At 35.3% G+C, this 22822-nt stretch overlaps 2 protein-coding genes across 2 annotated transcripts in view; one reads left to right on the top strand and one right to left on the bottom strand.

Moving 5' to 3' along the window:
- The window catches only part of LOC120140452 (tripeptidyl-peptidase 2-like), a 28765-nt gene extending 11891 nt beyond the window's left edge, over positions 1-16874 (top strand). Inside the window, 30 exon segments of the mRNA XM_039155440.1 lie at positions 312-398; positions 479-621; positions 4935-5085; positions 5173-5295; positions 5608-5691; positions 5792-5979; positions 6094-6268; positions 6348-6469; positions 8328-8407; positions 8937-8995; positions 9220-9374; positions 9951-10127; positions 10260-10374; positions 10440-10610; positions 11034-11162; positions 11304-11361; positions 11364-11403; positions 11528-11645; positions 11872-11951; positions 12585-12657; positions 12946-13031; positions 13137-13188; positions 13266-13391; positions 13572-13643; positions 13956-14048; positions 14891-14986; positions 15453-15551; positions 15833-15925; positions 16079-16231; positions 16686-16874. Coding sequence (XP_039011371.1) covers positions 312-398; positions 479-621; positions 4935-5085; positions 5173-5295; positions 5608-5691; positions 5792-5979; positions 6094-6268; positions 6348-6469; positions 8328-8407; positions 8937-8995; positions 9220-9374; positions 9951-10127; positions 10260-10374; positions 10440-10610; positions 11034-11162; positions 11304-11361; positions 11364-11403; positions 11528-11645; positions 11872-11951; positions 12585-12657; positions 12946-13031; positions 13137-13188; positions 13266-13391; positions 13572-13643; positions 13956-14048; positions 14891-14986; positions 15453-15551; positions 15833-15925; positions 16079-16231; positions 16686-16844 — 3357 coding nt within the window. The 3' untranslated portion in view covers positions 16845-16874.
- Positions 16875-18213: 1339 nt separating this feature from the next.
- On the bottom strand, positions 18214-19555 carry LOC120140522 (MYB-like transcription factor EOBI). The gene is made up of 3 exons (XM_039155494.1): positions 19420-19555; positions 18904-19033; positions 18214-18818 (listed from the first exon to the last, which is right to left on the bottom strand). The coding sequence occupies exons 1-3, from the start codon at positions 19553-19555 to the stop codon at positions 18233-18235; spliced, it is 852 nt and encodes a 283-aa protein (XP_039011425.1). The 3' UTR covers positions 18214-18232.
- Between the last annotated feature and the right edge of the window lie 3267 nt (positions 19556-22822).

The raw sequence follows: 22822 nt of genomic DNA, 5'->3' as shown, positions 1-22822 counted from the left end.
TTTTTCTTTAGTTAACAACAAAATGATTATGTGCTTTCTATGCTCTTTTTCATTATTTTGTGGTGCCAAGTGATTATTTCACCCTTCTTTTAATTTAAATTCATAAATCAATGATCATGCATATGCTCCAAATTATCTTTTCTTCCACGATAAAAATAATGTCTGGGGGTAAGCAGAGAAGTCTCATGCATCTTATGGTTTATGTGTTGCTTATAGCATTCACTGGTTGGTAAACTCATATCATCATACTTATGCATCATGCATTTGTTACTATCACTGTGTATAATTGGTTACTATTTCCATGTATGCAGAAACATACAAAGTTGGAGGATCCAAAACTGAAAAAGGCACGTGAAGATCTCCAAAATAGAATTGACATCTTAAGAAAGCAGGGTGATGTGAGTGCCAAGCATTTATTGATCGCTTTTATTTAACTAAATTTATATTGTTCTGAGCTTTCCTCATGTTCATGTGCTAGAGTTACAATGATAAAGGACATGTTATAGATGCTGTTGTATGGCATGATGGGGAATTATGGAGGGTTGCCCTTGACACTCAGAGTCTTCATGATGATCCTGAATGTGGGAAACTGGCTGATTTTGTGCCGCTAACTAATTACAGGTCTCCATCTTTATCATTTATCTTATCACTTGGTTGGCTAATCTTTCTGTAGGAATTATAGAGATGATTTGTTACCATTCCTATAGAGATATGATTTGTTACCATTCCTATAGAGATATGATTTTGTAAATAGATTTCTACAATCCCTTATTTTAAGGGATCATATCCTAGGATTTTTTTTCATTTTTTAGAGTTTTCTACTTTAGAGAGAGCTTTTGTATATAAATATGTAATCTGTCATATTGAAAAGAATAAGAAATTACAGAGAATTACTCTGATTTCTACATGGTATCAGCTTAGGTTACGGTTTATTTCCAACCTAGATGATGTCCACAACTTCTTCTCCTACTCCGGAGATCACTTCAAATCCAGAAAATTTTTCTGGTTCTGCTACTCAATTAGAAGGTAATCTGGTCATGAAAGAACCAGAAGGTAAACCTCATGCTACAGTTTTTTTCTCCTCCCAGTCGTCCCCTAATTGGATCCTCGATTCTGATGCTACGGATCATATGACTGGTAATAAGGATTTGTTTTGCAATTTTTTTCCAAACTTTGGTAAAGCTATCAAAACAGCTGATGGTTCTTTGTGCAAAATAGAAGGACATGGCACTGTTATTCTCAATGACCAAATTGTACTTAAAAATGTCCTCTTCGTACCAAATCTGGCTTGCAATCTCGTTTCCGTTAGTAAACTTTCCACCGACTTGCACTGCTCTGCAATTTTTAATGATATTGATTGTACTTTGCAGGCATTGAACTCGAAGAAGATGATTGGTAAGGCCATCTTGCAGAATGATCTCTACATTCTTCCTGCCTCTACTAAAATCGAAATCTCGAAATCTTTCATCGCTTTAGAAAAAGTTGATAATGTTATGTTATGGCACTATCGTTTAGGTCATCCTAGTTTTCACTATCTTGCAAAAGTTTTTCCTGCTCTATTCATTCATAAAAGGCCAAATTCTTTTTTCTTGCAAAGTTTGCTCTCTTGCCAAACACACTAAATCAACTTATTCTCATTCTACATATAAGCCTTTTCACCCTTTTGCTTTGATCCACAGTGACATTTGGGGTCCTTCTCGGGTGAAGAATGCTGATAATTGTAAGTGGTTTATCACTTTCATTGATGATCACAGTAGGATAACTTGGACTTATTTGCTAAAAGATAAATCTGAAAATGCAGGTGTTTTTACCCAATTTTATAACATGGTTCTCACTCAATTTGGGTCTAAAATTCAGCTCTTTAAATCTGATAATGGCAGTGAATTTTTTGCTAAGTCTTTGGGTGCGATTTTTAGGGAAAAGGGCATAGTTCAGATTAGTTTTTGTGTTCACACCCCACAACAAAATGGTATTGTCGAAAGAAAAAATAGACACCTCCTTGAAGTTACTCGTTCTCTTCTATTTAACACTAATGTTCCAAAATATTTGTGGGGGAAAGCCTTATTAACTGCCACATATTTAATCAATCAAATGCCTAGTAAGGTTTTACAATTTCAAACACCTCAATCTATATTTTTGCAATATTTTCCCCATTTTAAACATATATTCTCCATTCTTCCACTTAAAATATTTGGTTGTACTGTTTCTATCCAAAACATTGCTCTTAATAAGTCCAAGTTAGATCCTAAATCATTAAAGTGTGTACTGGTTGAGTATTCTTCACTTAAGAAGGGTTATAAATGCTATCATCCTCCTTCAAAACGATTTTTTACCATTATGGATATAACATTTTATGAGCAAGATCCCTATTTCACTCAGGCTGAAATTCATGGGGAGACATGGAAGGATTTTCAGCCACATCAGGTATCTCCTCCTACTCTTCATTCTCAACCTTCAGAATTGCCACCAATTTTGTCCTTACCTACAGATTTGTGACCTGTAACTACTCCCATTGATCCACCGGTAGTACCTATCACTACTTCACCCATACCCACTTTAAATACCCTTCCTGAAAATACACCTACTCCCATTCAAATATTACAAACAACACCATTCAAACAGCTCCGTTTTTATACAAGGAAAAGAAAATATATTCCTGAGGCTGTTTTGCAATCTGATGCTTGCCGAGAATTGGATTTGGGTCCAGCTGCCGAAATAGAAGAAGAAATCAGTAAGTCCACTTACTCTACTCTAGATGACTTCCCTATTGTTATTAGAAAAGGGGTTATACAGTGCACCAAGCATCCTATTGAAAAATTTGCTGGTTATAATTCATTGATGCCGTCTTTTCAAGCATTTACAGCAAACTTGGATAAAGAACAGGTTCCCACAAGCATAACTGAAGCTCTAAAGGATTCAAAATGGAGAAGGGCTGTTGAAGAGGAAATTTGTGCACTGGAGAAAAATGCTACTTGGACTGTTACGGACCTTCCTCAAGGAAAAAAGGTTGTTGGCTGTAAATAGATCTTTACTATAAAGTATAACTCAAATGGTAGCATCCAACGACACAAAGCGAGACTAGTGGCCAGAGGCTTTACACAAACATATGGGATAGATTTCACAGAAACTTTTGCACCTGTGGCGAAGCTGAATACTGTTCGAGTACTCCTAAGTTTGGCTGTAAATTACGATTGGAAATTACACCAACTTGATGTAAAAAATGCTTTTCTTAATGGCAAGCTTGAAGAAGAAGTCTATATGAAGTTGCCACCTGGCTTAAAGTCTGTTGAAGGACGTAACAAGGTGTGCAAGCTCAACAAGTCTCTATACGGGTTAAAACAATCACCCAGAGCTTGGTTCGAGAGGTTCACTAAAGTCATCCTAAAAAACGGCTACAAGCAATCCCTCGCCGATCACACTCTTTTCATCAAGGTAACTTCTACAAATAAGAAAGCTATCCTTATTGTGTACGTGGACGACATAATTCTTACCGGAGATGATGAAGAAGAGATTTGCAATTTGAAGAAGTTGTTAAATAAGGAATTCGAAACCAAGGACTTGGGAAAGCTAAGGTATTTCCTAGGAATGGAGGTGGCAAGGTCAAAAGAAGGACTTGTGATCAACCAAAGAAAATATGTACTTGATTTACTCAAAGAAACTGGTTTTCTTGGTTGTAAGCCGATTGATACACCAATGGAGGCAAGCTTGAAATTTAACAAAGAAGATGGGTCCTTGGTAGACAAAGAGAAATTTCAACGATTAGTTGGGAAACTAATTTATTTATCCTTGACAAGGCCAGATATAGCATTTCCTGTAAATGTGATAAGTCAACACATGATTAATCCTACTGAAGAGCGTATGGCAGCAACAAATAGAATTCTCAAGTACTTGAAGAAAACACCAGGACACGGTTTAATGTTTAAGAAGACACAAGACATAACTGTTAAGATCTTTACAGATTCTAGTTGGACCGGAGACCTTACTGAAAGGAGATCCACTAGTGGCTACTGCACCTTTGTTTGGGGAAACCTTACAACTTGGAGAAGTAAGAAACAATCTGTCGTTTCGAGAAGTAGTGCTGAAGCTGAATTTAGAGCACTAACATTGGGAATATGCGAAGGAATTTGGCTACTTAAACTACTGAAAGAACTTGTCACTATTCAAGAGGATCACTTTGAAGTTTTGTGTGATAATCAATCTGCTATTCAAATTGCCAAGAACCCAGTTCAACATGATCGGACAAAGCATGTTGAGATTGATAGGCATTTTATTGCTGATCAAGTTAACAAGAAGACAGCCACACTTTCATACATTCCTTCAGAAGAACAAGTTGCAGACATTCTTACTAAGGCTTTGCCAAAGCTTGTTTTTAATAAATTCCTATTCAAGTTGGGATTATACAATGTATATTCTCCAGCTTGAGGGGGAGTGTAGGAATTATAGAGATGATTTGTTAACATTCCTATAGAGATATGATTTGTTACCATTCCTATAGAGATATGATTTGTTACCATTCCTATAGAGATATGATTTTGTAAATAGATTTCTACAATCCCTTATTTTAAGGGATCATATCCTAGGATTATTTTTCCTTTTTTAGAGTTTCCTACTTTAGAGAGAGCTTTTGTATATAAATATGTAATCTGTCCTATTGAAAAGAATAAGAAATTACAGAGAATTACTCTGATTTCTACACTTTCTTTGGTAGACATTTACATGAAGGCAATGAAATCGTTTTTTCAATGATGAAGAATGTTAATACTGATTCAGTTCCATGTTAAACATTGATTTGGCCGGTTGCACGTGACATTCTATTTTCGTATTGTCATATTGTTAAGCACTGGTCTTAAAAAAAAATTAAGCATCCCTCTTTAATTTTATGCTTTTTACTTTCAGAAACAAACATAATAACTCTGCTGAAACCATCCTTGCAGGATTGAACATAAGTATGGCATATTTAGCAAGTTAGATGCTTGTACATTTGTTGTTAATGTTTATGATGAGGGAAATATCTTAAGTATCGTTACAGACAGCTCTCCTCATGCTACTCATGTTGCTGGTATTGCTACTGCTTTCAACCCAGAGGTACTTCAAGCTCAACAAACTGGTTTATTGCCTTTTCTTTTCCGAGTTACAATAAAAAATGTTTTTTTTATTTGCGTGATGGTATAGGAGCCCTTGTTAAACGGTGTTACACCTGGAGCACAGTTAATTTCATGTAAAATTGGAGACTCACACTTAGGTTCGATGGAGACTGGAACTGGCTTGACACGGGCATTGATAGCTGCTGTTGAGGTGGGTAGAAGTGCATTTTTCTGACGATTTATTCACATCTGTGTTGTCCTCAAGGCATCTGTTATCTTGATTAGTTATAATTGTATGGCATATCTCCAGGCTATGTTCCATACTTCAATATGAACACAAAATATGTTCATATATCTTTCTATGTATATATGCATTTAGTATTGATGGGTAGCTATTTTAGCATGTCGTCTCCTAGGTACTGCAAATGATTATTGGGTGTCTTTGTTTGTCGGTGTGTGATATTACTAACTTCCATTTTAATCATTTCCATTTGGAATTTTTTACCTCATTTTCCTTTGACAGCATAAATGTGATCTGATCAACATGAGCTACGGGGAACCTACATTATTACCTGACTATGGACGCTTTGTTGATCTTGTCAACGAAGTAAGAACTCCGAAATTTCCTTATTGGCATAATTTTTGTGTAGTTCACCTTAATTTTCATCTCTAATATGTTATGGGTATCATCTTTGGGTCTTATTCAGGCCGTGAATAAATATCGTTTGATATTTGTGAGTAGTGCTGGTAATAATGGGCCAGCATTGAGCACGGTTGGTTCTCCAGGTGGCACCTCTTCGAGCATCATAGGAGTCGGTGCATATGTCTCCCCCGTAATGGCTGCTGGTGCTCATTCTGTAATTGAACCTCCACCCGAAGGGCTTGAGTACACTTAGTAAGATAATTTCAATTCTATCATGCTTGGTCTTCAAACATGAAGTCCCACATTTTTCCACCCCTTGATCCTTGTTTGTCTCTAACACATTGAAATTGATTGCACTGGATGCAGGTCCAGCAGAGGACCAACAGCTGATGGAGATCTTGGAGTTTGTATAAGTGCTCCTGGAGGGGCTGTTGCACCTGTTCCTACTTGGACTCTCCAAGGACGCATGCTCATGAATGGAACATCAATGGCATCTCCATCTGCTTGTGGTGGAATTGCGCTGCTTATTAGTGCCATGAAGGTATTTTTTTGTATTCCCTCCCCCCAAATTTCCCCTATGTTGTGGTGTCTAAAGGCTGATTATTTAATTTTGCCTGCAGGCTGAGGGAATTCCTGTCAGCCCATATAGTGTACGGAAAGCTCTTGAGAATAAATCCATTCCTGTAGGTGGTTTGCCCCAAGATAAGCTAACCACTGGACAAGGGCTTATGCAAGTTGACTTGTAAGAAATTTGGTCCCTGGCCTTTGCTTCTTTTTATATTTTTCTTAGTTTTTTGGCATGATTTCAACCCCGGGAAGCTTTTTGGAGAAAGAAGTTTTCGGGTTTAAAACCAGTCGAGATCAAGAGTAAAAGGGAGGATGTTGGGCATTTAGAGACTCCCATTGTGGGTTCTGTTGACGAGGACAAACTGCTAACTTGCAGAGGCAGCTTGGTAGGGTGGTGCAGAAATTTTTTAAAGATGAATGAGTTGGCTGCCATAATGCATAAGGAAGGCATTTTAGGCCCGAAAATCATGAGGCTAAGCGGGTTAGCAGTTCTAATCATTTTTGAAGATGATGAGAGTAGGGATTTCACGCTGAATAATCAGATGGGGGCATTGAATAAATGTTTTGGCAAAGTAGAAGTGTGGTCGGAAAACTTTCATTGCAGCAGCCGTCGGGCGTGGCTTTCGTGCAAAGGGATCCCACCGTTTTTGTGGAATCCCTCCACCTTCAGAAGCATTGCAGACAAATGGGGAGAACTTATCTCCATTGACGAAGGATCTGTGAATCCAGGTTCTTTTGAAAGGGCTTTGTTTCAAATTATTACAAACCGTCAAACACGTGTGGAAGAATCCGTGTTTTGAAAGCCGGGGACTTGTTATTTACAGTTTGTATTTATGAGTTTGAGCCTTGTTTCAGTCCCGATTCAGTCTGGGCAGACTCGTTCTTGATGGATGAGGATGTTGCCTCCCCGTTATCTTTGGTGGAGGAGCTCGTCGGTGTCTCGCCAGTTAATTCTACCGTGGTGGAGGTATGTCTTGAGGGAGCTGGCAGAAACGAGGACTCTTCGGTGGAGAAGATTTCTGAGCGTTGTTCTGTGGATGAAGAAAGTCTATTATGTTGTATGGGGGAAAGAGTTAGTGGCTGCTTCTCGTCGGGTGGGGAAGTAGTGGAAAGGAACATAGGGGAGGATTTTATTATGGGCTTAAGGAATTATGCTGTTGGTGTGGGGATTATTCCATCGGAATTCGAGGATGTGGTGGAGCACGAGAATGTGCTGGATCAAGGGGCTAGAGAGTCAGTTTTTGAAAGCAGCGAAAGTTGTATGTCTGCTCGTGATAGAGAGAGAATATTGGATTTTTTTGATTCATCCAACTTGGATGGTCGGTTAAAGGCAAAGGTGATGAAAAACGTGATTAACATTATTAAGAGGCGTGCTATTAGTAGTTCCAAGGGTGTGGAGGCCTACCAGGATGGGGATTCCCAACAGGTTGGGGCGGTGGTTGACAGGCTGGATGGTAGAGATATATCGAGGTTAGCAGAGAAAGTTTCGGGTCCCCAATTAATGGCATGATACAGCCAAATCAAGCAGCAGTAGAAGGTTCAATGTGTGGGAGATTTGTATGTTCTGGGAGCCAGATTATGATTCCATTTTTCCAGCTTTGTAGCCAGAGCTATAGTTTGGTTTTCTGCCCTCTTCGTGTGGATGGAAGCTCCTGGATGTCTGTGTTTTATTTTGGATACTATGGTTTGAGTCAGCTGTCATTTTTTTCTCTCTTTTTTAGGTGTTCTGTTTTCTGGTGCTCTCCGAGTCAAGAGTTAGACTTTTAGTTGGGTCAGTCCTTTAGAGGCTGTTGTGGTTGATATTAGGTTGAGCTACTGTTGCTGCTATGGGGGTGTTTTTTGGTTGTTTTATGGTGTTTTGTTTTATGTACGGGATCGATATCTGGATGTATTTTGGTGTTCTTATGTTCAATGAAATCCTAAGGCACTCTTTTCCTCCTTCCGCTGATTAAGGAGCTTCTCTTTAAGTCTCTCTAATCAAGAAGGAGGTTTTTAATGAGGCCTTCAATTCCTATAAAAAAAATGTTTGGCAGAGCATATGAATATATACAGAAGTATCGGCATCTTTCATGTGTTTCTTATCAAATAAAGGTCATTCAGTCTGGAAAATCGAGTAAGTTGAAGTTGATATGCTGACAAATGTTATCCAGTATTCAATGTGTTTAGCACTATTATACCTATGTGCACAACAATTTTGTGGATGTTCATTGAATATCAATGGGTAGCCGCAAACCATTTCTAGAAGTGTTTTTTTTTTGTTTTTGTTTTAAATTTATGCTCTCTACCTAGTGCCAAGAGCAACCAATGATAAAGTTATGTTTTATCTAACTTCTTGAGGACTTACATTGATATTGGGAGTCAGCTTTATGCTGATTTTTATTTAATATCCTGTTTGTTATGAGCATCCATTTAAAAAATAAGACTGTTTAGAAGTGTGAGTTCTCTCGAGTCTCGATGGATTCTAGATAATTTCTGCTATGGAACTTAACTGTTTCTTGCGCCTGTTTGACCTGGGGAGGTGGTGATTTAGTGGTACTAGGTGGAAAAGTTGCTTTGCTACCTATTCCATTATGAACCAAAGATTTCTTGGTCCATCGTATTCATGCATTTACAATTCATGTGATGGTGTATTTCACTTGCAGCTCCTACATCACGAGGTATCTACCTAAGAGAGGCTACTGCTTGCCAACAATCTACTGAGGTGTGACAATTTATTTATATAATATTCATGGCTATTGTTTTTCTGTGCTTTCAATTAATTACTAAATTATCATGTGGTACTCCTTTTTTCCAGTGTTCATTTTTTATGGGTAATTTTTATTATTATTTTACTTTTCATCTCTTTCACCACCGTGGCCCACTTACAACTTCATGTTTTCAGCTTATCCTTGAGTTTTAAAGCTGCTAAACTTATATTTTATATAGTGGGCAGTTCAAGTTGAACCAAAGTTTCATGACGATGCAAGTAAATTAGAAGAAATGGTTCCCTTTGAGGAGTGTATTGAGCTACACTCTAGTGATGATGCAGTTGTGAGAGCGCCTGAGTTTCTTCTCCTCACTAATAATGGACGAACCTTCAAGTTAGTAAACATCACTGCACCATCCGTATGAAAGTGTTTAATCTAATAATTATGTGCAGTTTGCCTCAACTCCATTTTTATTTTGTTTTCATTCATTTTTGTGATTTTTTTGACTAAAAATTGTTTATTTTACCATCCTCTTATCAGTTGTAAAATAGATGAATCACAATTTCTTTTTTTTTTTCCAAATTAAGTTTGTGCGTTAAGTGGCATTACCCCACATCTGTTAAGTAGTGAGTTTTTTTATTGTTTTCTGTTGAAATTGGGTCCCTCCTCTTGGTAATTGATTGGATGCTAAAGATGGTATTGGAATCTGGGTTTTGTTATGTTGTTCTACCTGCTTAAACCCAGGAGGTTGATGATGTCCAGTGAAGTTGTCCATGTGTAGGTCCTATCAGCTATATACGAGGAGTTTTAAGTAGTTTTATCTCACACCTGTTAAGTATTTGGGTTTCTCTTGTGGTTTATAATATCGGCCTCTTCATCTCTTACCAATTGGTTTTAAGGTGGATGCTTAGCATTGTGATCTTGGGAGATTTCTTGCTTTATAATGGTGCATTATTTTCTCCTTTCCAGCATAGTCGTCGATCCCACCCATCTTGGTGATGGTCTGCACTATTATGAAGTCTATGGAATTGATTGCAAAGCTCCATGGCGTGGTCCCCTGTTCAGAATCCCAATTACTATAACAAAGCCCAAGGCTGTATTGAATCGGCCACCACTGGTTTCTTTCTCAAAGATGTCATTCCTTCCAGCTTCTTTTGGAACAGAATTGGACCCATCCTCATTTTATGTACCCTTTATAAGTTAAAGAATCTTTTCATGCTATGATTTTTCCATGAGTTGATTCCTTTTTTTTCTCCTTTGTGGTTGTCTTGTTTAAATAGGCCACATAGAACGAAGGTATATAGACGTACCCCTTGGTGCTAGTTGGGTTGAGGCGACCATGAGGACATATGGGTTTGATACTTCTAGACGATTTTATGTTGACACTGTCCAGGTATGGGCATATAGCATGCTGTGAGAACCCATACTACATTACTTGACTTGTTTTGAAATATGCAGATTTGTCCATTGAAAAGGCCTATCAAGTGGGAAAGTGTTGTTACATTTTCTTCTCCTACTGCCAAAAGCTTTGCCTTTCCTGTTGTTGGTGGTCAAACAATGGAACTAGCAATAGCTCAGTTTTGGTCAAGCGGCATGGGAAGTCATGAGACAACTGTTGTAGATTTTGAGGTAATTTTCTACAATGACTTTCTTCTGTTAATGATTTTTCTACAATGACAATTAATTGATTGATTTTATTTCATTTTATTAACTACTGCTTCTATTGTTTCTCAGTTAGTGAATATTTGCCAACCAAGAACATTTTGTTGAAATGTCCCTTTCCTTTTTCAATATTCTTTATTTTATGATTTCTTCTGTTGATTTGTCTCCCCACTTTGGCTGCATACCTATGTCAAGGGGGGCTTCATCCTGCATAAGTTTTGTTTTAGTTTTGGCTTGTGAAAACCATCCTAGTATATGTTACATATTTACTGTTTCATGCTCTGTAAGTTATGGTATCTTAATGAAGCCAACATGGGAATTATGTTTTGTGTTAATAATACGATCTTGCATTTGATTCTTATATTTCTTTTCTTTTAATGAATGATTTAGATTGTCTTTCATGGAATTGGAGTCAACAGAACAGAAGTAGTCCTAGACGGAAGTGAAGCACCCATCAGGATTGAGGCTGAAGCCCTATTGGCTTCGGAAAAACTTGCCCCGGCTGCTACTTTAAACAAGGTAATGCAAGCTATCCTGTAGAGTGTAATGTAGGTAATTTATGCTTTATCTTTCTCTGGTTTAGTTTTGTACCATATGCTTGCTCTGATCTAATAAGACATTCTTTTGAATTTTCTGATTCTTTATATGTTCAATACGCAGATAAGAGTTCCATATCGACCTACTGAGGCAAAACTTTGTACTCTTCCAACCAATCGTGACAATTACCATCAGGGAAACAAATACTGGCATTGACATTAACGTGCGTTTTTCCTTCAGTAACTTATAAAAAATGTCCTTTATATATGTAATCTTTCACTTCAATCAATGTGCACGCTCTTTTCTTTCTTATATTTATTTATTTATTTATCTTTTTGCTCCTACAGTTACCGCTTTAAATTGGAAGATGGGGCAGAAGTGAAACCTCATATTCCGTTGCTCAACAATCGTATATATGACACGAAATTTGAGTCCCAGTTTTTCATGATATCTGACACGAATAAGGTACATTATTATTGCTGCTTTAAATCACTTTGAACCAATAGCAGCAAATCTGGGAACTTATTGCTTTATTTATATCAAATAGAATCCACATTATACATTCCCAGTGCTTTAGGCATATGCCAAAATTTCTATTTTACCATAAATGGATTTTTAAATTGCACCTACTTGCTTCTCGTGCCACGATTTTGCTGACCTGTTGAAATCCTTTTGCTCGCATCAATTATAGCGTGTATATGCAATGGGTGATTGTTATCCAGAGTATTCAAAACTTCCAAAGGGCGAATACACGCTGCAGCTGTATTTAAGGTACACATTGATATACTGTTTACAAAATATTTCATGTATTGGTGCAGACATGATCTTGCTACCTGGATGGAGGATTTTGGATGGTGGTGGGGACTCTCCTCCCTAGATCCCCTGCAAAAACTCCTCCACAAGCCCTCTGTTCTGGTTTTAGTTAACTAAAGAAATACCTTTTTTTTATAGGAATATCAGGCCTCATTAAAAACCTCCTTCTTGATTAAAGGATCTTGAAAGTAAGCTCCTTAATCAGCAGAGGGAGGAAAAGAGTGCCTAGTAACTTTATTACTCATCCGAAATTACATAAGATTTAACAAAAACACCATACTGCAAAACATAACAGACTAAACAACTCAACTAACGACCAAAAACCTAAAACTCAAACAATAAAAACCACTGGTAACGCCTAACAATCAACCAATTCCCATCTTTGCTAAACTAAAGAAATACCTGAATAGCTTACTTGTAACATCAGAGTTGTCCTTTCTTTTATTCCATGTTTCCCTTGTTTTTGAACGTCAAGAGAAATTGGTTTAGTAGTGATAGCTGCAAAACATGAATATTCATTCTATTAATCTTTTCTAATGAGATGCTTTGATCCTCGTTTGCTTTCACTTACAATGACTTATCATGTTTCAGGCATGACGATGTCCAGTACTTAGAAAAAATGAAGCAATTAGTTCTATTTCTGGAAAGGAATTTGGAGGAGAAGGTAATATTGCGCCCTTGTTTGTTTTTGTTATTCATGTTATAGATGGCTCTTATATTTAAAGCACTTCATAATTCTGCTTCTAAATTTTGAACCATGCATGAAAAAAAAATGGTTTAACTATTGCCATTTGGCCATGCCGTTTTGATATTGGACTCGATCATACTAATAGATATGTTGTCAAATTGTTCGAAATTAGTATTGATTTCTTTACTTTTTGTCATTTTATACGGTTGTTTGGAAAGGTTTATGAGGTATGCTTATTACTATCCGTGTCTATTTTGAACCTAGGATGTTATTCCGTTGAACTTTTTCTCTGAACCAGACGGCCCCATGATGGGAAATGGTACCTTTAAATCCTCTGTTTTGGTTCCAGGGTATGTCTAATTTCAAAGATGTATAATCATCTAGACCACCACAACAATTCTATTCAAGTTGTTTCTTATTTGTACTCTCTAATTAACTTGACCCATTATTTCCAGGAAAAAAAAATCATTTTACATAAGTCCACCGAACAAAGATAAGCTTCCAAAGGTGTTACTTTTTCTTTGTCTCTTTATACTTGATTAATAGTGTAGAGGTGTAAGGTAACAATTAAATTATTCCTTCAGAGTTGCTCGCAAGGGTCTGTATTGGTAGGAGCACTATATCTTGGGAAACTATCATATGCGGAGGGGAAAAATCCACAAAAGAATCCTGTATCCTATCAGATCTCTTATGTCGTACCACCCAGCAAGGTTGTGATACCTTTGTCTTTACCTGTGCTGTGGAATGTCTACTTATTTCTATTACATCTTGTATGGTACATTTCAGAAAGGCCAATTAATGTTTCTGTGGTTTAATGATGCAGCGGAGCTTCATTTTTGTGTTTTGTTTACTTTTTTCTTCTGCCATGTCTAATGAGATTTTGTTGACAGATTGATGAAGACAAAGGCAAAAATTCTTCTTCAGGTAGAACAAAATCTATTGGTGAGCGTTTAGAAGAAGAGGTACTTGCAAAAATGTTTATGTTAAACTTGATATTTGTTGATCCCATAGTTGCAAAATTCTATTTCATAATTTTTAATTGTAACAAACTATAATAATTTGTTATATTAACTTGATGAATTTTTTTTTAAATGTATTCATGATTACTTTCGGTGTTTATTGCTTTTGGATAGCATAAATTTTCAAGATTTTTACTATTGTATAGTATCAATTAAGATAACAGAAACAAATTTCATCAAGATTAATTAGCCTTTTAAAACATTCATTTTCTCTGGTGTTAATATTGAATAATGCTCGTTCAATCCTTAAATCAGGTTCGAGATGCGAAAATAAAGGTTTTTGGAAGCCTGAAGCAAGATACTGATGATGATAGGTCAGAATGGAAAAAATTAGCTCAATCTCTGAAGGTAAGAGCCCTCTGTCCTTTCTTTATTTTAGGTTTATTCCATCAAAAGAGTTGAAGAAAAATACTTTTCTTTTTGAGTCATGCTTTCTCCCTAAATATTACTTTCACCACTCTGTCAAAGATTTTCCGGGTTAGTGCTTTGTGGGTACTATAATCCAAGTCTAGCTTACAGGCTTTATTAGCAAATTGCCCCCGAAACTATACCCCAATTCCTATATTGTTGCTAAAAAATTTTCTGGTCAAAAGTGGTACCTAAACTATCATTTTTTTCGTTGTAGCAAAAAAAACGGTGTATGTCATCCACTAAGAATGTGCCATGTGCCATGTTCTTATTGGCTGGTAATGTTTTTAGGGTAGTCTGGGAACATATTGATAGTTCTGTAAAAAAAACTTTCAAGTACATCTAGGAATCAAAAAAGTTCAGGGACCAATTTACTAATAAAGTCGGCATATATCAGGTTGAGTGTTCTGTTTCTTTCTCTCCAAATAGTGGTGTTCTTGTAGAAATATTAGAGCTAGGAATAATGTGTGAAGAATTTGTGTATAAGTTATTCCGAAAAAATTATTTGCAGCATGTTAGTAAAACTAGCTAATTATTGCCGTATAACTGTCTAAATGGTTGTCAAACATGGTGGAGAAAGTTTTGTGCCCTCCCTATTGTAGCTTGTTGCAGTTAATTTTGTTTGAATTGGCATATAATTCCTGAAACTAGATGGAAGTACCTCTAAATCTACTGGTGGATATTGCAAGACTGTTGTCCATTCGGTAGTTTGGAACTGCTCGACTTAGGCTTTCAATAGTGCTTTGTACCTATTTTAATATGTATCATGTGTTCCTTGGCAGTTCGAGTACCCTAAATACACTCCATTGCTTGCAAAAATCTTGGAAAGTTTGCTTTCACGAAGCAATACTGGGGGGAAAATCGACCATTATGAAGAGGTGAGTTGTATTTGGAACGAAAATAGTGATGACTCACTTGAGTTTGCTCGATCAAGTTTATCCTCGTTTTGTTTTGTGCTTTGCTGTCATAACTCTTCTTAAATCTCAAATGCTCAATGTTGCTAAGTTGAACTACCTTATAAAGTTGTTAGCTTCCATATTCATTTTTTTATTCTTAAGCATAACAATATTTAAGTTTCTACTTAGCCCCATGAAGGCCTAAATCTTTGAATCCGCTCTTCAATCGAGTGGGGGCTTGAAGTTCATAAGTTGTATCAACTGGAGAAGGTTGAAGTTCATGTATTTAGCAAAATACTGGATAGAATATATGAATTCTAGCTAAAAAATTACAAATATTAAAAAATATCAAACATAAGCAGTAGCTAAGAAACTGGTAATCAGGGTTGTCAGTTAACATTACAACACTCAAAAGTGAAACGGAAACTAACATAATTGAACTTTTCAGGTTATAAGTGCGGAAAATGAGGCGGTTGATAGTATCAACAGGGATGAATTGGCAAAATTCTTTTCACTTAAAAGTGATCCTGAGGATGAAGATGCAGAGGTTCGGTTTTAGATCGTCACTTTGCCCTTCCCTCTTCCTTTTCCATCATTTTCCTCTTACTATGCTGGACGTCCTCTTAGTAAATTCAGCAAAGTGATATTTTAGTTGTTAAATGTATTATATTCTTGGTTTTTGTTTTTCAATGTTTATGATGCTCTTCAGTGTGTTCGCTGTGCTGCAATCTCATTCATTCCTTTATGTTGCACTTTCTGGTGCATCAGTAGGTGTTTAGAAATTGTGTTACACACTAAGTTGTGATCCCCCTCCCCCTTTTTTTCCAGAAAATTAAGAAGGAGATGGAGACATCTCGTGATCAATTAGCCGATGCACTATACCAAAAAGGACTGGCACTGGCTGAGATTGAATCTATAAAGGTAGTGATTGGTTTTTCGATTTTCTGAGATTGATTAAATTCTTTTACTGAAAATGGGCTGGTAAGTCATATCTGCAAGTATATGATACTTATATCAACATGGTTATGCTAGTGTATTTATTAGAATTTAAAATGATGATCATTGCCATTACAGGGTGAGAAAGCTGGGGGCTCTGATAGCCAGTCAGACTTATTTGAGGAGAACTTTAAAGAACTGGCAAAATGGGTAGATATAAAGTCCTCGAAATATGGCACCATCTATGTACTGCGTGAGAGAAGGTGGGGAAGGCTTGGAACCGCGCTGAAGGTATTTTCTCTCATTGGAACAGTTATTATTATTTCGATTTTATGCTTACGTAATTTTATTGGCCGAGTTAGTTTCACTTAGATTCCCTTCCTCTTTCAATGTAAGCCACTAACTCACCAGCATGGGAAAGAAATAAAGACTGAGAAATATGAATTGTTTGAAATTTGAATGCAACTGACGCTTTCACTTGTCAGCCTGCGACACGCCACACACAAAATGTAAAAGAAAAAAGTTCGAATATAGTGTGGAAATTGGAATGATTTTCTATACCTCGACATGTCGGCTATAATGCTAATTAGTTTGATAAGGGTTTTTATTTTCACAATCAATACATCAGTCGACTGTAAAGGTGGTTAGTTTCCCCTGTACACGATGGAGTTAATTAAATAAAAGCCTCAACAAGTGAACTTGTTAGCAGGAATTTGAGTTCATCTATCTGCCGTCGGTGTTGCAGGTACTCAATGACATGATTCATGATGACGGAGAGCCTCCGAAGAAGAAGCTCTATGAATTGAAGCTGTCTTTGCTTGATGATATTGGATGGAGCCATTTATCGACATATGAAAGACAATGGATGCATGTGCGGTTCCCACCGAGCTTGCCCCTGTTTTGAGGTTGGACGATATTACGAGACGAGGGTATCTGTTAGTGGTCACCCTGGTTTGGCGCCAGTTTCAATTTTGGCAAAACATTGAACATTATTGGGGACATAAGAATTTCTGTCATATCAAAATAAAAATCTCGACTTATTCGTTCGTGAGAAGCCGAGATTATGTATTGATCCGTTGGTCTTCGGTCGGCCTCTAAAATGGACGGTGACTAACACCGTTTCAAATTCTCCTTCAATGTTATGATTATGAGTTAAGTATTTCATTATTGTGAATGGTGTAAATTAAATTGAGAACGTTGAGTTTTTATGATATATGATTTGGATTAGTCGTCCAAATAAGTCGGATGTTAGCAGTAATAAGAAAAAAACTGTCCGAAAAGCAAAATTCTTTTCATTTGGCGTTGTCACCGGAGGCATCAAACGTGAGAAACAAGATGGTATATCCGTGCTCTAAAGACGGATTCAAGAAGGAATTGGATGGAATTCAAGTTGAGTTGCAGGTTACTAATGCTACTAAAATGAGTTTCTTCATTACACAACAGCGCTATATTCTTGCTTTACCTTTTCTCACCTCTTCGATGTTTTAATGTGTTTTCTAAATTATAGCTTATATATACTCTTAACTGGATTTTTTTATTAAGCTAAAAAGGTAATTACAAAGTAGTATCTGTTTTAAATATTTTCAACAATTTAATAATGAACGTTCAATTACTCTTTACAGTTGTTGGTGCTCGAATATTAGTCATAATTTTATGTTAAATATTAATGTTATACATTATTCATATTTGATCTATTGATTAAATGATTTAGATATATCTTATAAAAGATATATTTAAATTTATGGCCACTGTTTAAGAGATTTAACTTTTATCTCATATATATCAGTTAATAGTCAAGTATAATATCTATTATGATAATACAAAGAGACTGAACCATAAATCCCTAGGCGTTTGGACAAATTTGCTTCGCTCACGGAACAAATTCGTTGACTTTGGATGTATTACTGTTGTACAATGTGAGCTCAATGGAAGCATAAACAGAGCCTGCTTGACCTGATGGATAATAAATAAACGGGAAGATGATGTAAGCCAGAGTTTGTCTCCTTCCTTATAACTACTACGCCTGGCACTGCTATTTTCTAAGCATTGACTTATTTTTTCCAATGTCAATGAAACTATTTTCTTTTTCTGACACCAAATATTAGGTTGTTATACAGGTCACAATTATATCATCAGCAGAATCGAGTTAAACCCTTAACTAAGATTAAACATAAATTATTTTTCAGAATGTACAATTTGATGTTCGAATATTATTAGAAAAGTTAATGAATATGATAATTTCCTTGTTATCAGAGAAACAAGATCAAGATACAATCTGTTGGAAAGATGCCCTTAAATGTACGATACATCATTGTTCATAGTGAAATCACTGTTTATGTCATTCCCAGATACAAAGCCGACGAATTCGTTTCCAGTTTCGAACTTGAATTGTGAGCTAAACATTTCATTCATTGATGCATTGTTCAGTCCATCGTGAAAATCATCACCCACTGATCCTAGATATGCATTTACGAAGGGGTCCTGGAAGTTTGAACTTGAACCGTGACTAAATCCATCTGAGGCACCCAAATTCGTAAAGCTTGCGCCTTCTTGATCCACCGACAGCCACTCTGCGAATATCGGAATCGGGTTTCTGTGAGGCTCTTTAGAGAAGTTAAAATGCATTGTGTCAGCTTGATTGATATTTATTAACGGTTTTTCGACATGCCGGAAGGATTCAAAGCTCGGCATTTGCAGGTCCGTAGGAGACAAAGTGGAATCTGCATTTTCCGAGCTTGATGTAGTGGAGTATTGAATGCTCCTGGTCTGAGCTTCCGATTCTTCAGCGTTGGCAACTCTTTTCTTCAGATATGAATGCCAATAGTTCTTGATCTCATTATCAGTTCTTCCGGGCAAACTTTGTGCAATTTGGGACCATCTAGTCGATAAAAAAACATTATTCATTCGAGTCCGGATTCGAATACGATCTTTCGAATATATAAAAAAATCCTTGAAATACTTACTTGTTGCCTAACAAATGGTGAAGGGATAAGATTGTCTGCTCCTCTTGTGCCGAAAACATGCCTCTCTTCAAACCAGGTCTCAGGTAATTAATCCACCTTAATCTGCAACTTTTCCCATTCCTTTGTAAACCTGTAAATCACAACACATCAGTCTCAGAAACCAGTGTAAGCTCATTTACTTGAGCAGCAAGCTACCGTTCCTGTATTCTATATTATTTAAGTATTTGTACATATCTAACGTGAGTGTGACATATATTCGATCATAACCGGTGGTATTATCTTCCGAACATATTTTGAGCATATGTCTATATCCGATACTCATACCGATCAAGACGGTAGCAATAAGCAAGAGCAACAGAAACTGGTATCAAAGCAAAAGCAAAAAACCCCAGGTGCATTTCAGTAATCAACAGCATAAACAACTTTCCCAAGAGAATGCACTATGAACCAAATCAAATTTCAGAATATTGCAGAGGATTCAACATCATAAATGATAAAAGGATAGAAGATGTTGACCTGCATTGATGGCAACGGTGGTCCAGCAACCATGGCCATGTTTAAGGACATAGGTCCTGAGCTTAAGGTCTTCTTCAGGTGACCATAACCCCTTCCTGTGCTTAATTCTGGGCTTCGCGGATGATTTGGAACTCATTCTGCTCTGCTTGAAACTCAGAGAAGTAAGCTTACAAAAGCAGGCTTATCTGATGCAATGAACAAAAGCAATGAGGTTGAAGGGCAAGCTACAGGAACAGCAGCAGAAGCAATAAATAGGCAATCCCCTAAAGAATCATTAATCTATAAAATAAAGCCAAGATTAGTTAATTAACAAGTTTTATCTTTATAATACCTAACCTCTAAGGTCTTTGGATCACTTACAGGAAAACTTAGCTACAAATTATACATTTAGAAAATTACATCTTACATGTGATTTAATATACATTGAGCATAGATGTTAACAGAATTATTTAAAAAAAATTATCAGTACATAGGAATATATTCTGCAATTTTTGTATCTCCAGGTAAGCATATATAATTTCTTTATAATTTCGTTGATTTTTCTTCTTGCTCTTCTGCTTTTTCATTAATATATATATATATATATATATATATATATATGTATGTATATCTATAACTTAATCACATTATTCTTGTATTTTTTAATTAGGGCTTAAATTTTAAGTTTTAAAAATATAGGGACCAAATATTGAACAGTTTACCTTAAAAACAATCAATATCAAGAAGATAATTAAATTCTAAATTTTTTTATTAACCAATGAAACCGATTGGGTTAAATGTTTAACAAGGTAGGTGGGGTGATTAGTATTTTTAATTTATTGCATATCAATCCCTCCAATTTGCTTATTTTATTTAACACGGAATTTTAAAATAAATAATAAAAAAATGTGAACTGCTTTTGGTCATTTACGATGTTCCTTTTCTACACCGACAGTTCGTGTTCTGTGTACAAAGCAATCATTTGAATTCCTATTTTAAATTTCAATGGAATTAATTGGTGCATAAATTTGATCATCTAATTATTTAATATTTTTTAAAGATAATTCAATAATTTAATATGAATTAATATAAAAACAGTGTCTTGCAAATAATTAAGAACGCGTGTTATATGCTTTGTTACAATAGTATTATTATTATTATTATTTATTTTAGAAAATCTGGTTGTCGGGATTATGACCTAATCATTCATTATTATTTTATTTCTTTGAATTGTATGAACCGCCTGATTAATTTCGTCTTATACAATCATCACTCAATTATTGTTAATTATGATTGCTAAATTACTTTTAGGGTAAAATACACAAATGGTCCCCGATTTTAGAGCGTTATTTTGTTGAGTCATTCGATTATTAAAAGTTATAAAATTATCCTTTAACCATACGGCGTTGTTTTGTTGAATCTACTGGCTATTAAAAGTTACAAAATGATCACTCGACTATTCATATGTTCCAATCTCATTCATTTCTGTTAAAAAAGTGACAATCGTTTGAGCTAGACGTTAACCTACTGACTGAGATATGGTAAAAACATATTTTAATGATGTCTATTGGTACCGTCGTGTCTTTCAAGTACTTGCTCTACATCATAATGTTTCAAGCGCTGACTCGACGACAAAATGTAAATGGATAGTCAATCCACAAAATACAACTCAATCGATTATGGCTCATATTTTAACATATCCCAATCAACAAGTTAACTTATAGCTTAAACAATCACCAATTTGTTAACAGAAAAATGACGAGTTTGGAACATATAAATAATCGGAGTGACCATTTTGTAATTTTTAATAGTCGGGAGACTCAATAAAACAATATCTTATAATTAAGGGATCGTTTTGTAATTTTTAATAATCACAAGACTTAACAATCAATGGACTATTTATTTACTTTACCATACTTTTTAATTCGCATCACACCTTAAAAAGAAAAAAGGAACATAAATTATTTTATTAAAAGTATTGTTTAATTCAATTGTAAAATCATAAATGGAATAATTCTCTAATTATGTATATGAAATAACAATTGACACATTTTTTAAAAGACAATATAATGTCATGTATGCCACAATTGGGCTTGAAAATTAGTAATATTAAGTTAACGACACTTGAAAAATGTGTTGGCATGTGGTGATTCGGGCAAAATTCTTAGATAATAAGGTGATTTTCCCATCAACATGAGAATATTTTCTTTAAATGTTTTGAAGAGTAACAGGGGAAGACACATAAAATATGCTGCGTTTTCATGGGAATACACGCCTTATTTTATGTGTTTTCTCATGTTATTGTAAAGATCATTTTATTTGAGAAAATAGCTCGATGTCACCTCTTATATTGAAAATTATTTTGCATCATCTTATTCGAGTGATTTTATTTAGTGAATCGGGATGATTTAATTATATTTAAATATAAATTTATCGATTGGTTTTATTAATAATAAATTATCAATTAGGATTTATTTGGTGTTCCGTTACATATATCTCAATTAATTTTATTTTTTTTATTTGATAAATTTAAAGTGAATACAGTATAATATATGTTCAAATACTATCAACCATTTAATATTGAACGTAAATACTTCCGGCATTTGCGGTGCTCCAACCTGAGACCTTAAGAAATAACAATAAATCCCTTACTTATTGAGATCACTTGGTTCATGCTCGCTCGTTTATACATTACACATTAGGAAAGGGATGAATTGTCTGAAACTCTATATACATTGCATATAAATAAATCGATCGAATGTAAATTTATTTAATTATTTTTTGTTATTACTTAAGAGATTAGATATAGCCGAATTAAATTGTACTTGTAATAATATTTTATTTTCTTGGATGAAATAAAAATATTATTTATCTAAATAAAAAACAATATATTGTAGGGAATTTTAAATATTTCAACTAAAATACATCTTATGAAATATCCTTCACTAATAAATTCGCAACCAGCATTTATAAAATCGGATTAAGAAGCATTTGACTAATTTATTTTATGAAGTTGTCCAACACTTTTATTTCTATTTTTATAAAATTAAAATATTTTTACACGCTTTCATAAAAAATTCTATTGTTAATAATCTCTATGACTGAATTGTTAATGATTAAATATGAAGATATTTAAATTCCGTTTAATGTAGGGATTGGTTAGTAGTTATGTACTTGGCTGTTTTCTTGTTCGGAGGTAGATGATGTATGGTTGTACTTGGTCTTATGTATCTGGTTTTTAGTAATAAAATTCATGACACTCTTTTCCTCTATTCTATGTCCGTTGAGCTACCTTTGTAGTATGACGGTTACGAAGGGGGTTTAAGAGGCCATCTTTTCTATAAAAAAAATATTTAAATTCCATATCATAGTATATATAAAAATTCACCTTATTAGTATTGTTAACACTATACAACTATCATTA

This window comes from Hibiscus syriacus, unplaced genomic scaffold, assembly GCF_006381635.1.
Source record: "Hibiscus syriacus cultivar Baekdansim isolate YM2019G1 unplaced genomic scaffold, ASM638163v2 tig00110785_pilon, whole genome shotgun sequence".
Classification (NCBI taxonomy): Eukaryota; Viridiplantae; Streptophyta; class Magnoliopsida; order Malvales; family Malvaceae; genus Hibiscus; species Hibiscus syriacus.
Note: the sequence above shows the minus strand (reverse complement) of the source record. Positions and strands in the feature narration are given on the sequence as shown.

Excerpts from the sequence above, each read along its gene's own strand:
- LOC120140522 (XM_039155494.1), bottom strand. The coding sequence starts at position 19,555 with ATGAGTTCCAAATCATCCGCGAAGCCCAGAATTAAGCACAGGAAGGGG. Across the intron at positions 19,034-19,419 it reads CACCGTTGCCATCAATGCAG|GTTTACAAAGGAATGGGAAA; the intron begins GTCAACATCTTC and ends TGTGATTTACAG. Across the intron at positions 18,819-18,903 it reads CACCATTTGTTAGGCAACAA|ATGGTCCCAAATTGCACAAA; the intron begins GTAAGTATTTCA and ends TTTATCGACTAG.